Source organism: Hyperoodon ampullatus, assembly GCF_949752795.1.
Source record: "Hyperoodon ampullatus genome assembly, chromosome: 2".
Taxonomy (NCBI): domain Eukaryota; kingdom Metazoa; phylum Chordata; class Mammalia; order Artiodactyla; family Ziphiidae; genus Hyperoodon; species Hyperoodon ampullatus.
Genome location: NC_136915.1, coordinates 4,851,029 through 4,868,271, shown reverse-complemented (window position 1 = coordinate 4,868,271; position 17,243 = coordinate 4,851,029). Strand labels below are relative to the sequence as shown.

The window sequence follows — 17,243 nt, the reverse complement described above, 5'->3', positions numbered from 1 at the left end:
CCAGGTCTCAAGTTCTTCAGGGGCAGCTCCCCTACATTTGTTTGGCGACACCAATGACTATCACTAAGCCGGGCTGTCACACTCAGGGATGACGTATTAGCAGCACACTTGAGTAGAGACCTAAACAGTATCTGTTGTTGGATTCTTCACACACTCATTCATTCAACGAACAGTCACTGAACACCCATAGGTGCCCCTAAGTTAATTCTAAGCTCTTGGGATCCATCAATGAACAGAGCACATGAAGATTCCCGTCCACCAGGACCTGACAGCAGGGGCAGCCACACAATACACAATAAAAAGAAGTAAATTATACGCTCTATTAGATGATGATCAATGCTAATTCCAAAACACTTATGTCTCAATATCCTCATTTATGAAATAAAAGATACATAATCACCACACAGCAGGTTCTCTGAATTGCCTGAGGAATGGATTGTTAAAAATTACTGGAAAATGCTTAAATATAAAGTTTTGATTGATAATAATTAAAGCATTTAACAAAAATGATTCTTAAATGATTAGAGTTAGGAAGTCTAAATTTGGCTCAACAGCACAAAAATAAAATAAAACTTTAACATGCACATTAACAACTGGTCTTCTGATGCCGGGAAAGGGGAGCCTGTCACCACATAGTTTAAAGACATGTCAGGAAAAATGGGAAATGACTACACTCTGACCTCGATTTTATAGATCCTGCTTAATGTGAAGCTATTTTAATGTATCCTTCCTCAGAAATGGGAAGCAGATGACATTTTCCCTTTCTTTCAATTCTTTCTAAACTTGTATTTAAGTGTTTTTTCCCCTTCTCTTTCTGAAAAAGCAGCCTTTTGCAGCCTTTTCTAAATAAGAACCCCAGGTCCAATCGGAAAGCCTCCCTCTTGGCAGCTTCTCTGTCCCCCCCCACACAGCGCACTAAGAGGGTGTGACCTCTCAACACTTTGTCCTTGACCTTCTGTGTTGAGACTTTCCTCCTTCCCAACAGTGATACCCACTGACCTCTTTAAAAGAGAACTATTTCAGGCATGAGCTACACACAAAATGATGGTCTCTCTTTCGGGGGCCTGGCTTCTTGAAAAATTCCTGGAGCTAATAAGCAATTATACAAGATTAATAATAGAAAGTCTATCACTTTCCTATACGTCAGAAATGAACGAGCAAAATTTGAAATTTAAAACACAATACTATTTACATTAGCACACCCCCCAAAAAAGGAATTAGGTATAAAAACAAAATATGTATAAGAGCTATATGAGGAAAACTCCAAAACTCTGATGAATTAAATTTTAAAAAACTAAATAAATGGAGAGATAGTCCATATTCATGGATAGGAAGACTCACTATTGTCAAGATGTCAGTTCTTCTCAACTTGATCTATAGATTCAACACAATCCTAATCAAAATCCCAGCAACAAACTGATTCTAAAGTTTACAAGGAGAAGCAAAAGACCTAGAATAACCAACTCAGTACTGAGTGAGAAGAACAAGATCAGAGGACTGGCACCATCCGATCTCAAAACTTACTACAAAGCTACAATAATCACGACAGTGCGATACTGTCCAAAGAACAGACAAATAGATCAGTGAAACACAGAATAGAAAGCCCAAATATAGACCCACATAAACATAATCAACTGATCTTTGACAAAAGAGCAAAGGCAATACAGCGGAGTAAAGACAGTCTTTCCAACACTTCCAGATAGTGTTGGAATAACTGGACATCCGTGTGCCAAAAACAGTGAATCTAGACACGGGCCTTACATCCTTCACAAAAATCAACTTGAGGGACTTCCCTGGTGGCACAGTGGTTAAGAATCCGCTTGCCAAAGCAGGGGACACGGGTTCGAGCCCTGGTCCGGGAAGATTCCACATGCCGCAGAGCAACTAAATCCATGCACCACAACTACTGAGCCTGCGCCTTGGAGCCTGCGAGCCACAACTACTGAGCCCGTGTGCCATAACTACTGAAGCCCATGCACCTAGACCCTGTGCTCCACAACAAGAGAAGCCCCCCAATGAGAAGCCAACACACCACAATGAAGAGTAGACCCAGCTCTCCGCAACTAGAGAAAGCCCACGTGCAGCAATGAAGACCCAACGCAGACAAAAACAGATAAAAATTTTTTAAATAAATAAATTTATAAAAAACAAAAAAAAAGATGCTCCACATCACATGTCACCAAGGAAATGCAAATTAAGACAACAATGAGATACCACTATGTACCTATTAGAACGGCCAAAATCCAGAACATGGACAACACCAAACGTTGTTAAGGATGCGGAGCAAAAAGAACTCTCATTCATTGCTGGTGGGAACACAGAACAGTACAGCCACTCTGGAAGACAGTTTGGCAGTTTCTTACTAAACTAAACATAGTCTTATCATACGATCCAGCAATTGCACTCTTTGATATTTACCCAAAGGAGCTGGAAACATGTCTATGCAAAATCCTGAACATGAATGTTTATATCAGCTTTATTCATAATTGCCAAAACCTGGAAGCAACCAAGATGTCCTTCAGCAGGTGAATGGATAAATAAACTGCAGTTCACCCAGACAATGGAGTATTATTTAGCGCTAAAAAGAAATGAGCTACCAAGCCATAAAAGGACATGGAGGAACCTTAAGTGCATATTACTAAGTGCAAGAAACCAATCTGAAAAGGCTACGTGCTGTATGACTCTGGAAAAGGCAAAACCGTGGCGACAATAAAGAGATCAGCAGTTGCCAGGGGCTGGGGGGATAAACTGGCAGAGCACAGGATTGTTAGGGCAGTAAAACTAATCAAATCATTGTGTGAAACTAATCTAATCATTGTGCGAAACTACACTGATGGATGCACGTCATTATACATTTGTCCAAACCCACAGAATGTGCAACACCAAGAGTGAACCGTCATGTAAACTATGGACTCTGGATGATGATGATGTGTCGACGACGACGTAAGTTCACTGGCTACAGAAAGGTACCACTCCAGTGGGGGATGCTGACAGTGGGAGAGAGTGCACATATGAGGGGGCAGGGGGTGTATGGGAACTCCCTGTACCCTCCCCTCAATTTTCCTGTGAACCTTAAACCACTCTAAAACTTAAATCTTAATAATAAAAAACAGCAAAAAATAGAAGGCGTGGCCTGGGTTCAAGGGTTTCAGCTGTGACTATACCTGGAGCCCAGCCCCTCAGGCACCTGCTCACTTTAACTTCAGGCTCAGGTGGCTCTAGTTTCCAGCCCAGGTCAAGCTACTTTTCAGCTTCCTGGTTTCTTGGACACAGGAACCTTTCCCTTTTTTCCATCAACTCCTTTGGAATCCCAGTAAAGTGAATTCAGTGCTAAATGAAGCCTGCCTCAGAATTCCACCTTGGTTCTACCGCAGCTGCCCGACCTGGACATGCACACACACCCACTAAACCCTGTTCAATTCCCCAGAGCTGGAGCTTCTCCCACTTTCCACATTTCTCCCCAAATGTAAACAGCAGGTTCTTTAAGTGTTACATTTATTTCAACTCTACACCCTTCACCAGACCAGAGAACACACAACCACTGAAGCATATGAGAAAGCTCCATGAAATCCACACATCCTGCCCATAAAATTCTAACAGAGAAAACACTCTCCCAAACACATACTTATCTTTCATCACATTCACCCCAGCCCATCTGTGGTTTCTCATCCATCTAGAAAGGAATTCTTTTTGCACTTTTTCTTCTTTTCCCCCAGGCTTCTAAAAAGCATTAAAACTAGAAAACAGGTTATTTTTTTAGGAACTTCTTTTAAAATCTCCAACAGAATTTCATAATCACCAAGACAACATAATTTATCATTAGAAACATTTGGTAGGTAGTATTAAAAAGACTGGAAGGCTGGGCTTCCCTGGTGGCGCAGTGGTTGAGAGTCCGCCTGCCGATGCAGGGGACACGGGTTCGTGTCCCGGTCCGGGAAGATCCCACATGCCACAGAGCGGCTGGGCCAGTGAGCCATGGCTGCTGGGCCTGCACGTCCGGAGCCTGTGCTCCGCAACAGGAGAGGCCACAACAGTGAGAGGCCCGCATATCACAAAAAAAAAAAAAGACTGGAAGGTGGTAGACAGGTAGGTAGGTAAGTAGGTAGATGCTGTCAGCTTTAGGGTTCGGCTGTTTTCAGCTATCTGGGCCAAATGGAGATGGAAGGAGGGGATGGGGTGGAGATTATCCTCATGCTCCCTCTTCAAAAAAAAAAAAAGTCACAAAAATTGGAATATGCCTCCACATACCCCTACCACTGCCACCCACACTTTAAAAAGGGCTCCCTATATTACTTTAGGTAAATACCCAAAAAATAACTTTGCATTTCCTGACTTCTAGGCACATGAGACATGAGAAAAAGACTCTAGAAAGCATAACTGCAACGCATATAGCCAAAGCACACTGAAATATACTTGAGTGGTTGAGAGATAGCAAAGCTGAGACTAAAGCCAAGTGAAGTTGCTCAGAATACATGTCCGGGAGGCTGGGATTCCTCATCTTGATGAGTTTCACCTGGAACACGTTAGACACGCCCATTCTCAGGCCCCACCCCAGACCTACCAGGGCAGAAACGCTGGGGTGGAGCCCAGCAATCTGGGTTCTAACAAGCCCTCCAGGTAATTCTGACGCCAGCTCGGCAGGAAAATCACTAAGCTAAAGAACGCCGGGCTTCCCTGGTGGCGCAGTGGTTAAGAACCCGCCTGGCAATGCAGCGGACACACGTTCGAGCCCTGGTCCTGGAAGATCCCACATGCCACGGAGCAACTAAGCCCGTACACCACAACTACTGAGCCCGCGCTCTAGAGCCCACGAGCCACAACTACTGAAGCCCACGTGCCACAACTACTGAAGCCCGCACACCTAGAGCCTGTGCTCCTCAACAAGAGAAGCCACTGCAATGAGAAGCCCGTGCACCGCGACAAAGAGTAACCCCCACTCGCCGCAACTAGAGAAAGCCCGCGCACAGCAACGAAGACCCAACACAGCCAAAAATAAATAAATTTAAAAAAAAATTTTTTTTTAAGAATGCCAGCCTTTCCCGGTGTTCTTCCCTCTTCGGTCTCAGCTGACGTTTCAGTGGGGCTCAGCTTCTCCTCACGTGAGTCACCACCACCAAAATCTCCCAACATTACTGAAAACAGTGGGCTCTTTTATCCCCACACAACCCATCGATAAAGAGTCCACAGAATATACAGAGTTTTAATGCAACTGAAAACTCTACAAGCCCCTACCATCCAACTTAAAAAATGTGGGTCCAAAATGCATCCTCATTTGCACTTTAACATTTTAAAAAACAAGGTCAGGAGACAGCGCTATACGTTAAGACCTGGGTAAAAGCTCAGTCTCTTCAGTTGTCAACTCCAGTGCTAGACGGGTATGAAAATTGGAGAAGATAACCAAAGAAGAACAGGCAGGCCCCTGAAGAGAGGCTGCCTGCCCCTTGAAGGTGCCGACTCCACCAAGGCCAGAGGGACAGAAAACCCCCAGAGGGTGATGAAAATGTTGTGGAATTAGATGGTGGTGATGGGTGCACCACTTTGTGTACATACTAGAGACCACTGAATTGTACACCTTAAACATAAAAATAAATGAAAGGATGATTAAGAGTTTGTTGTGTTTTTTTTTTTTTAAAGTAAACTCCCAAGCTGGCACTCTCAAACAACTCTGGAAGCAGCAATGATCTAGCCTCCAAAACTGGAGAGCTCGCTTAAGACAAATCTTTAAAGGTCTCAAAGCATAACCTCACACGACCACCAAAGACACAAAAGAGGCTTAGCAGGTATCTTACCTGCTAAGTAACACTCAGCTGACTGGGGGCAGAGCCAACTCTGTATCCTTTCCAAGACATCAGTGATCCTTGAGTTCACTAAGAAAGCTTTCATTTCACATCTTAATTCACAACCTGAAAAAGTAAAACCTATAACAAATATATTCTAACATGCAAATTCATTGCTCAAGTCTGTGATTTGCAGTTACAGTGGCAGGGGTATCCAGTAGTGTCATTTAAATTGTTCTTGGACTAATGAGAAAAATCAGAAGTGAACTTAAGACTAAATGATATATTTGCGCCAAGGCCTAATGACAGACTTAGAGAAAGGCTTGCTGAGCAAAACGCTGTTTATGACGAGTTCAGTGGGGGAGGGGAGGGGTAACTGCAGGGCACACAGTAGTGCCACATGCCAAATTCAAAAGAACCTGCCTAAGAACAGTCAGGGTTATACTCATGCTGCAAGAGACAATTTAGTTTGGGCAAAACATCATCCATTGCATTGAACTAATGTTCTTCATATAAATTTTATTAGTTTTGTGGTTTCTTTTATGTCATGTATATATCTATTTGAGTTTTATATTCACAGAAGAATTCTAAGAATTAAGAAATTTATCCTGAGTTTTTTGTGTTTTTCCATATTTCACTCGTTCAGCAAATATTTATTGAACACTGAGTATGGGCCAAATATTCTTCTCTGTGCTACATTTTGAAGTAATATAATAAAAATAGCTTAGGTCAAACTGTGCTGGGTCTACAGAAATGTTCTTCCTTTAAAGAAGGATTTCTTTAACGTCTTATTCCAATTTTATAAACACTACCCCACTCTCTGCAGGTAAGATCTGCTTCTTCTACTGCTCCTCAGAGCCAAACCCCCTCCGTATTGACCTCTCTTCTCCCGTCTCCCCTCACTGACCTGGAAGGACGCGCTGCCCCCGGCTTGCCAATGCACCCTCTGCTGCTACCTCTGCTACCACCAAGGCCAAGGTGATGCAGGCTGTCTGACAAACAGGCCTGTGCTCATTTGGATCTCAGTATCCATTTACCTCACTTCATACTAAGTTAAACAGAGGAATTATGGTTAATCAAACTGCTAATTTGGTACCATATATAAAAATCAAATGCTTTCACTCTTAAAACCTGGCTCTGTGTATTGTGGGTCATATGTGCATTTTCCTTTTTGTGATTTAACCAGAAAAGCCCTGCCTGGCCTCAGAGAATGACCTGGGACCAGTCAAACCCTTAACACTGGAGCTCCCTTGGTGGCGCAGTGGTTAAGAATCCACCTGCCAATTCAGGGGACATGGGTTCAAGCCCTGGTCCGGGAAGATCCCACATGCCGCGGAGCAACTAAGCCCATGTGCCACAACTACTGAGCCTGTGCTCTAGAGCCCGCGAGCCACAACTACTGAGCCTGCATGCCATAACTACTGAAGCCCATGTGCTAGACCCTGTGCTCTGCACGCAACGAGAAGCCACTGCAATGAGCAGCACATGCACCGCAACGAAGAGTAGCCCCCGCTCACCCCAACTAGAGAAAGCCCGCGCACAGCAACGAAGACCCAATGCAGCCAAAAATAAATTAATTAAATTTTAAAAACCCTTAACACTGCCAAAATATCTCACTCACCTTTAAAATCAGAGTATAAAAAATACTTTTCAGTTTAGCTCACATCTTGGAAATCTGAAGTCTTAAATGATCCCCCAAAAATGTGGGTCTATGTTTCAAAAAGATAATATGTAAATACACTAGTAAAACCAATCAATGAAAAAATTACAGCCCTAAATCTATGACTTTATAAGTTATACAGACAAAAATTAAACATACAAAAATACTCAAGAATATATGCCTATACAAAAAAATGATTTTAAAACTTTTTTAAAGGTGGCTTCTTGTTGTTAAGACAAAATAACTGAAATGAAATATAATTTAATAATTTTCAAAGTCATAAAGTCCATTTTTCTTACTTGAATATAAAAAGTTGAGGGAAAAAAGTATTCAGGATTTAGGGCTTCCCTGGTGGCGCAGTGGTTGGGAGTCCGCCTGCCGATGCAGGGGACGCGGGTTCGTGCCCCGGTCTGGGAGGATCCCACGTGCCGCGGAGCGGCTGGGCCCGTGAGCCGTGGCCGCTGGGCCTGCGCGTCCGGAGCCTGTGCTCCGCGACGGGAGAGGCCACAGCAGTGAGAGGCCTGCGTACCGCAAAAAAAAAAAAAAGTATTCAGGATTTAAAAGGGTAATTCTCTCCCTTTGAAAAGCATTATACTCAAGGAGTTTTTCTTCTTCAGCTTCTCTGGTATGGCTGAGAATGCATCAGTCTATATGTGTACCGCTCCCTCGGCAGACATTTTTACCATTAAAAAAATGCATTTAACATGAAAATCTCTGAATCTATCACTAACTACAAACCTGTGCTGCAACTTTCTTTAAGATCAATACAAACTAGAATTCTTTTTTGTTTGCTTACTCTGGAGAAACTTTGTATTAGAGGAAAAACAAACAAAAGAAAGAGCATTAATAGTTCAAAAATAGCAGCACACAACAATGATCTGAACATATGTAAGGAGAACATTTTCATTATAAAAGGCTCACGGTGCTGCATTAGTCTGGCTTTGGAAGAATGCCACTGGAAATCCAGATCCAGCAAGTGGGGAATGCAGTAGTTACATTTTAAGTCAAACAGCTAATTAACGACTAAACAAAAGGAATTTCAGTCTGGACAACATATATGGAGCACTAATATGTGTAATTATGAAGCAGTCATTTGTGTAATCAGAAAGCTGCATTAGCATAATTATTTCTGGCTCTGGGCCTTAAAAATATTAACTTAAAATGCAGAAAATTTTAATAGTTCACCTCATGAAGATGTGAATACCAAACTGATTATGAAATAAGAGTTGGTTCTTTAACAAATGTGCTCAGTGTTTAATACATTCTTTCTCTCCTGCTCAGGATATAAAAATCAAGCCTATCAACCCTCCAGTTGTGCACAGGTACAAAATTTCTATTTTTTAATATATTTTCTTCCACATCCAGAGCCCACATTTGAATATTCATTATTAAGAATCAAAACTCCTTCCCTAAGAAATGAGTGTTTGCTATTTTTTTTAAATCCTCAAAAAAAAAAATACATTATGTTTACGTATAATACTGGAAAATGCAAAATGAAAAAAGAAGCAAATGAATAAAACAAAAGGATTGGAAGTCACTAAACAGCACGAGATCTCGGGAAAGTCTTATTTGAAATCGTTCTCTGGGACAGAACTGTAGCAAGTATGGACTCCAAAATCAGGCTATATGCTTGGACTTCCAAGGCCACCACTTTCAGGTATTCTAACATCTCTGTGGCTCAAGTTTCCTCATCTATATTGTAAGAATAATCACAAAACCTACCTCATGGTATTAGTTCAAGGAGTAAATGTGACTATTCACAGAAAGAACTCAACAGTGCCTAGCATACAGTAGATGGTCAATAAATGTTAGCTGCCATAATGACCATCATCACCGTCTCCATATTGTTTTCAGAACCTGGGAAAAGAGCATTTATGGCTGAGAAAGCATATTCTAAAATTGATTTGTTTTTAGATATTATTTTGCAATTGCAAATAACATTCAAGAAGGGCAGGAGATCTTACTTATTCCAGTGAGTTAGAAAAGGTTAAAAGTGCTTAAGTAGGCCCTAAAATCGGTCTTATCTTCTAAGAGTCTTCCTTTTCAGTGACTTTCAGCTTTACCACATTTGCATGTGAACCCACAATACTAATCTTATATTAACTCTTTTTAACCCGAAACTAAATTCCAGAATGGATCTGCCAGGTGCGCTAATGTGGTTAACGGTTATGTGTCTTTAATTCAAAGCCTAGACGACACACAGTAGAATGAATGTTCCCAAGAATTAATCAGCAACGTAGAAGAAATGAAGCTCAGACAGAGAGAGACAGGCCCTGTCAAGTGCGCTACCTTGACCGAATTATTTCACCACTTTCAACCCACACTCCCTCATCTGTAAAAGGAAACATTACACACCTTGCAATAGCATTAGAAGGCTCAGAACTAACGATACGCAGCACCCAGTCACCAGCAGGGAGCGGGTGCTGATACGCGGCGACACGTGAAAGGGCCCCATCTCGCCCTCCCTCTCTCAACGGATGCACACGCACAGTACACACCGTGGGTTTTCTCAGGTAACCGCACATGTTACAACACAGGTCTGAGGAAAGGACTGTCTCAAAAGTACACAGGAGTCAAATTATACCCAGGAACTCAACGGTATCCACCCATCAGAGAGAGAGAGAGAGAGAGAGAGAACACGGGCGACAGAGAAAGATGACAGCTGACATCTCATACAGGCAACCCCGGCCGCCAGTCTACTTGGCGAACAGATGCTGTGCAGAGAGTGCGATGGAAAACACCCACATCGGCTGTGCTCGCGACTGCGCTGGGGCCACACGCCCCTCCCAGTGCGAGTGCCTGGTCCCAGGAAGTGGGATCAACAGGCATGTAGTTTCTGCACAACACGGCTCCTAAATACCAGCCGACTCCTTCACGGGGTCCTCCGCCAGGACACGGCGCGCTACGCCAACCCCAGGGGGAGGGCGGGCCCTTCGCAGAGCGCGGTGGCTACACTCTACTCCCTGAGCGACTGAAGAGATTCCACGGGCAACGCTGCCTGAACGGGACTCCGCCTCACCCGGGGCCACAAAGCCCCACCGCGACACACCCCCTTCAGGTCTCAGTGGCGACATTAAGGATGGCAGGCTGAAAGACATGGGAAAATGCCAAACCCAGCCAGGTCAGAGAAACAAGTACTTTCACAGGAGTGCTAATTGTTTTGTTCCTATTATCCGAGCCAGTAAAAAAAAAAAAAAAAAAAAAAAAAATGACATGTCACCATCACCACGTAACACCCTACAGAATTAACAACTCCTGCTGTCACTCCAGGATTCACGTTTTTTTCCTAAAGCCAAAAATCAACAAGAAAAAAAAGCCAAAGTCCTCCACACAGAAACATGGGCCAACCTTTGAATTCAGTTCTGTCGTAGGGGTTTTTGTCGGTTTTCAGCAGGGAGATCACCGAAAGCACAGCCGATGGCAAGGGAAGAGGGCGTGTGCCGTGGCCCCTGCCAGCCGAGCCCCCCTGCCACGCCCCCGCCTTCCACAGGAGCACACACTCTTCTGCCCACATTTCAGCAGAGTGACAGCTCGTGCAAACACCCCACATTTCTCAGACCCCAGTCTCACACTGCACCGGTCGGAAGGGGATGCCGTCTCCCCTCTTAGGACTTGAACTTAAGCCACACTGGGACCTAAACCAGTGGTCTCCGAGGGGCTAGGTGTACTGGGTCCTAGAAGAAAATGCAGAACGACTTCTTATCTGCCTCTTAATTTTGTCCTCTATAAAAATTCCTTATTGGGTGTTTCATAATGTATCTAAAATATTAGTAAGGTGGAACATGTAAATAATTCAGAGGTAAACAAATGTGTGAAAGTTGAAGGGCTGTGCTCAAAGTTCCAAAAAAGTTTTGAAACCACTCATCTAAATAATCTACCAACTAAATTTCTGACACCGTTACCTCCAGCTTTGTAAGACTCTTAAGACCACTAACTTTAATTCACTAAGCAATTGCTGGTTTCAAACATAATTTCAAGTCATAATTAAAATAAACTGCCAATTACATAAAAAGATAATACTGAAAAAATTATGTTTTGTTACATTTATAAAAAAACTGGAACTAATGTATAATAACATAGTATCAAATCCTGTTTCAGGGATTACTAAGAAACTGAGTTCTTTAATATTTCATGACCTAGTTTTGACTTACTGAATGGCTCCCAAATTGTACTATTTTGCTGACAGAGTAATGATCTACGATTAGGACTAATTTTCAGCACCTTTACTTTGTTTTCATGTCTAAAATGTTTGAAACAGTTAATAGATGACTGATGAAAACAACAGGCCTCCAAACCCGCTGTTTGTTAAAACAAAAGTATTCTGTCTGAGGGGGGAAATATAATTTATTCAAATAATCAAAATATACATACCTTAAAAGAAGTTTAAAATCAGTTGAGACAAGGTAACAAAACTATGAGGTTCTAGTGAGTATTTAACTCTGTAAACTAGGATAAGTGAAGAGACTTTCACATAACCTCATAACTCAAAATGAAAGCATTGTAAATCAAAAATTTGAGAAAACAATTTTTTAAAAATAAGGGTAAATAGGCAGCACTATTTTCTTCTTGTATCTTAACAAAACTGAGTGCCCAATACAGGGCAGGGTGTTATATTTATAACTTAACTTGGAAGTATTGATAAATGTTGAACGAGCTACACGAATTGATTGAGACCAACTTTGCAAAACCAATAACCCCAGCCATTTGAATTAAAGGAATAGAATTCCCAGCATGATGGACACAGACCCAATTCTCATCACCACACTGAATGGGTATTACCCTAAATTGAAATAGATTTCAAAATAAAAAAGATGACAAAGCAATCCACCCCTAATATTAAGACTTCCAGATTAAGATTTACCAAAAAAGGAAACATCATCCAACAAAATAAACTCTGATTCATTCTACTTCATCAATCTTCCTTCTAACTGAATGTCAGATCAACAACCTACTATACAGCCTTCATTCTTAATACAAATTCCTATCGTTAAGGTAAACCAGTTAATTCTCCATGCAAACTTTCTTCATCAGAGAGGACAAGAGCTATTTTGCTAATAAGAACCCTGCCCTTCCAAATTCTACAGAAACTTCACATTGTCAAGACACAGCACATTCTGTAGAACACTGGAGCTGTACCCTTATCAATTCATGACAACATAAGAACTAAGGTTTAACTGAGATGCGAACAGAGTCAACCACCAAATGCAACACACCAAAATGCAAGAAAACACAAAGACAGAAACTCATGCTACCTTAGTAAGTCAGTGTGCACATTTGATATTTTTCAACACAAGCCAAGCAGATCAGAGACAGGTCAAAAAACACGTTGGTTTCTGTCAAATCCAAATTAAGTATTCTTCTCATTTACAATTTCCTAGTTCAATATTTTGAATTTAAAGCTAATATAAAGTAGTACTATGCAAAATGACCTAGCGAGTTTGCCCTTAAAAAAGAATTGTACCCCTAAAAATAGAAATTTATCTACCTCATTAGTGTTCCAACGGTGCCTCTCTTTGGGTAAACTTGAACATTTCGGCAGACATTCAAGCAGCTTTTTCGGTAAAAAGATTTTTACATGACTACTATTGCTGTTCCCATGATCATCTATAAAGAAGAAAACAATAAATTCAGAGAAGATCATAGAGAAAGTCTCCTGTTAAGTACACTGGCAAGGTCAGAAACAGCAGCTGAGTTTTAGTCACTGGGAGACCAACAGCATTATTCCTCTTAGTTAACAAAACTCATTTACACACTTATCAGATAGATGGCAGCAGGAATCTGGTCAAGAGGCTCTAAAATAAGATTGAGCTTTTTGCTCCATGGCGAGCAAATGAACAGGGAATACCCCAGCAGCTGCCCATAAACAGAACGTTGCTTTTAAAGGGTCTTTCACCAGGTTTCCATGAAGTACATCAAAACTATAAAATGATTTAAACTCACAACACCTAGAAATCTTCTATTAACAGCTGAAAATGTTTTTAAGGTTTTTAGAAAAGAGGAATTATAATATGACTGCTTACTTTATTGATAAACTAATACTACTTCATCCCCTAGAATACAAATGAGACTTATCCTTTCCAAAGAAAATTACAAATCTTATACATATAAGGAATTTAAACCTCCAGTTAGCTACCGAGGTAATACAGAGGCTGGCCTTTCTAGCCTAAATCTAAAAACATACACTTTTAATTAATTTGATTTACATATATATCTATATGATTAATGTATTTCATCAAAACGTAACTCTTCTAAATCAGTGAGGGAAAAGCTCCTTACTTTCAGACTAGATGGCATGTCTATCTGATAATCAGTCTCCCCGATACTTTCTGAAAGAGATCATTTCCTTTTTTCATTCACTTATTTATTTACATATCATTTCTTGTTTCATTCCTGTAACAAAGTCCCTTTGCCTGGCTCCTAATTTCTTGCCAGGTTTGACACATTTAGGTCAAAGTTTCAAATTACCCACTCCAATTTTTTTTTAATGCCAAATGGAAGCCCCAACATCCACAGGGTACAATGCATAACTGGGTGCCAAGGAGCAATACATTAAAATACTGAAGACTGAATTCGCTCCAGAAAGTCACAGGTGAAATGACTTACTCTGATATCAGTAAGGTAAGAAAGGGCTCCAAGTCAAGAGCCCAGGATTCTGGCCCAGTTCTGCTACTTTCTAATTGTGTGACCTTGGGTAAGTTACTTAATATTTTCAGCTTTCCCAAATCAAGGAGAATGAGATCATCTCTAATTCTCCTCCAGGCATAGATCCCTAGAGAATTTACTGTCACATTCAGTAATTTTAAATGCCTTACAATTAAACAACCTTATATAGGCATACAGATATTAGTTAAGAATGCTGAAAGTGAAATACAGTAGTATATTTTTCCAGTCACTTACTACAATTTTGTTTAGCATAAACTATTTTTTGAACATGTGAAAAACATAAAAGAATAAAAAACACTTCTACAGTCATAATAAAATCTTCTCCGAACACTTTTCATCTGATTAACCCATTTCTTCTCAAGGAAAAGATCTTAACAGGGAAATACTGGGTATAGAAATAACATCTAAAAAATTTACTACATCTTCCTATAGGGAAGAACTTGAGAGTTTTAGCATATTAAATCTTTTTTGGTCCATGAACTACACAACCAGTTGAATTATAATGCCTATCCTCTATTTCTATAAGCAGTATAAAAACTTGAGAAACTTAAAAATTGACTGCAAAATTTTGATTTAATAGCAAAATAAAATTAAACTTTTAAAAAACCTTGCTACGAAACCAAAAAAAAAGGGTTTAACTAAAATCAAGTTCATAGAAAGTTCTGTATTAATTACACACTGTAAAACCTTTGTAGTTTTATGTGCTTATGCATGCTCCCTGCACTTCATCCTCCCAAGGGAGGTACCATGGGCCATAAAACTTTAAAGTGCACAATACCAAATCACATGAGCCTTTACCTCCCTTCTCTCTTTCCCTAAAGTGGTTTTACTCTGCTCTTTAAAAATCTCCCCTGATGTGTATAATCTTCAAAGTAGAGGTGATGTGTATAATCTTCAAAGAAGAGGTGAAAAAATTCTAAAATCTATACTCAATTCCGATATTTACCAATTACAGGGTACCTTCTATGAAAACAGTGCTATGCTAGATGCTCAATCAACTGGCTTACTTTGAATAGTGTATGACTAGTCATAGCTCTGAAAAAACTATTTACGTATAATTTTGACAATGAATGGAATATGAAACCCCCGCTTCTATTTCTGTTTGTGGTCACAACCTGATGTTAATCATCTGTCCTTTTAGCCTCCTTGAAGAACCCAGCTGTCCTGCGGCATAGGAAGCATATGAGTAAGTGTGTGGGTGTATGTGTGGGGGTGTGTGGGGGTGGGGAGGGAGGGAGAGAGAGAGCGAGTGAGCACTCTTCTCAACAGCACAACTAACTAGAGAAAAGGCTTCTTTCTATCTTCCACTCTGATACCAAATCAGGCAGCGGTGAATCGGCCCAAAGGCTTTTAAAGAGGAAAAGGAGAATAGCTGTGTGAGCACTGTCTCAGTCAAGTTTCTAAATTTAGCACTTTATGGGGATGTGCGGCCATGGGTTCAAAAGGAACAGAAGTATGACAGGCCAACGGGTTCCCCTTAATCAGTTTTTAAACTGTGCTACTTCCAGAGTTTTAGGTTCATGCTGTATATAAATTGGATGTTTTTAAGAAACATAACAATGGGTAAATTTTCCCACTGTGCATTATGAAGAGGGCAGTTTTAATACTGGGAAAAGAATATCAGGAGTTCAAACAGCCAAAGTGTTAAAACTCGTATTTTCAAATTTCAGTTTTTCTAGTTAAAATGGAATAAAGAGTAACTTTGCTTTCACATTAGAAAAGAACTGCTCACATGGCTATACTGTATAAAATTGTGTTGTTTAATTAAATGTTGTTTTTTAATCTTTTTGGAGTAACTATAATTGATATCATTATTAGATAACACATGTACCAGTTTTTAAATCCTTGTCTCAGTACAAGGATTCCAACAGTATCTTGAGTTAATGTTAAAAGTACGTTATACAGTGGTTTCAACTGCATCTCGGTATTTAAATCCAGAGAGTTAAACTCTGACGCTGCAAAATGGAAGTGTCAACCAAATACAGTAAAACACTTCACTATCATTATCTAGCAAAATATGTGTGTCTGATACATGACTTCACAAAATAATTTTCTAACCTACTTCACAATAAAAATAACTTGTGAAGCTCTTGAAATTGACAGATGATTTGTTTGGCTGACAGCTATTAATTCCAGAGAATGAACCACCTTTTCCAATCAACCTTCAAATATATTCCAAATAATAACTTTAGAGGCATAGTATAACTCAACTAAAACTGTCTAAAATGTACGAGAATGCTCATTCACTTAGTTAATTAGGCAAAAAGCAGAATTCTTATTTTCATGTTTTATTTCTAAATCTGAGATTTCACATTACCAAATCCTTCATTTAAATCCAAAGAAATGTATTTGACCTTTTCCTTGGAACACACTGTTGACTTCTACAAGGTAAATCATAACTGTATTAAGTCTAACCTGGAAATGATGTATCCATTTTATTTTGATTCATAATTAATAAAAATTCAATAATTTTGGTTTTGTGAATAATTACAAACACTGTTATTCAACCAAGTTGATTATGATTAACCTCTCAACCTCTAGAACAAACTGTTCAAAATAAGTTGGTCTAACAGTGTACCAAATTGCTCAATCTTACTGGGAATATATCTGATCAACAACTTGGAGTGGTAAAATTAAAAGGAAGCGCTACAATTTTCTGTTTAGCTCTAATTATTATGTGCTTAGATTTAATTAGTAGGATAGGAACTGATTCAGGAAAACATAAGCGCATATTGTTAAATTCAAGTCAGCACAGTGCTCACACAGCAGCAAACACTGCCATTACTAATCTAAGACCTTCAAATCGCTATCCATCCAAAATAAATATTAATTAAGCACCAACGATGTGCCAAGCCTTGGTATGATTTCTTCTTATTCTTCTCAAAAGAAATTCTCCAAAATGAATTCAACTCAGTTGTAATTATCCAAAAGATTTTTTAAAGGTTAAAAAAATAGTAAGTTTTTTAATAGAAAAGTATAACTAATTTTGCTATTTCACAGCCCCTTTCCTGTTCTTAGAGTGCGTGCGATCATCAAATCTTATCCTTTCTATTTTTAGGTGGCCAGATACCCTCTCCCTGTCAATCGTATTACCAAACCTCTGACCCAGGTATAGGTCAACTCAAACTCAGGTTTAATAAACT

The 17,243-nt window shown here is 40.0% G+C and overlaps 1 protein-coding gene across 1 annotated transcript in view; it reads right to left on the bottom strand.

Annotated features, from left to right (window-relative positions):
* CAMTA1 (calmodulin binding transcription activator 1) overlaps positions 1 to 17,243 on the bottom strand; it is a gene marked incomplete at its 3' end in the record, with an annotated part of 904,685 nt that overhangs the window by 858,785 nt on the left and 28,657 nt on the right. Inside the window, 1 exon segment of the mRNA XM_079696990.1 lies at positions 12,923 to 13,041. Within this exon segment, the coding sequence (XP_079553116.1) occupies positions 12,923 to 13,041 (119 nt within the window).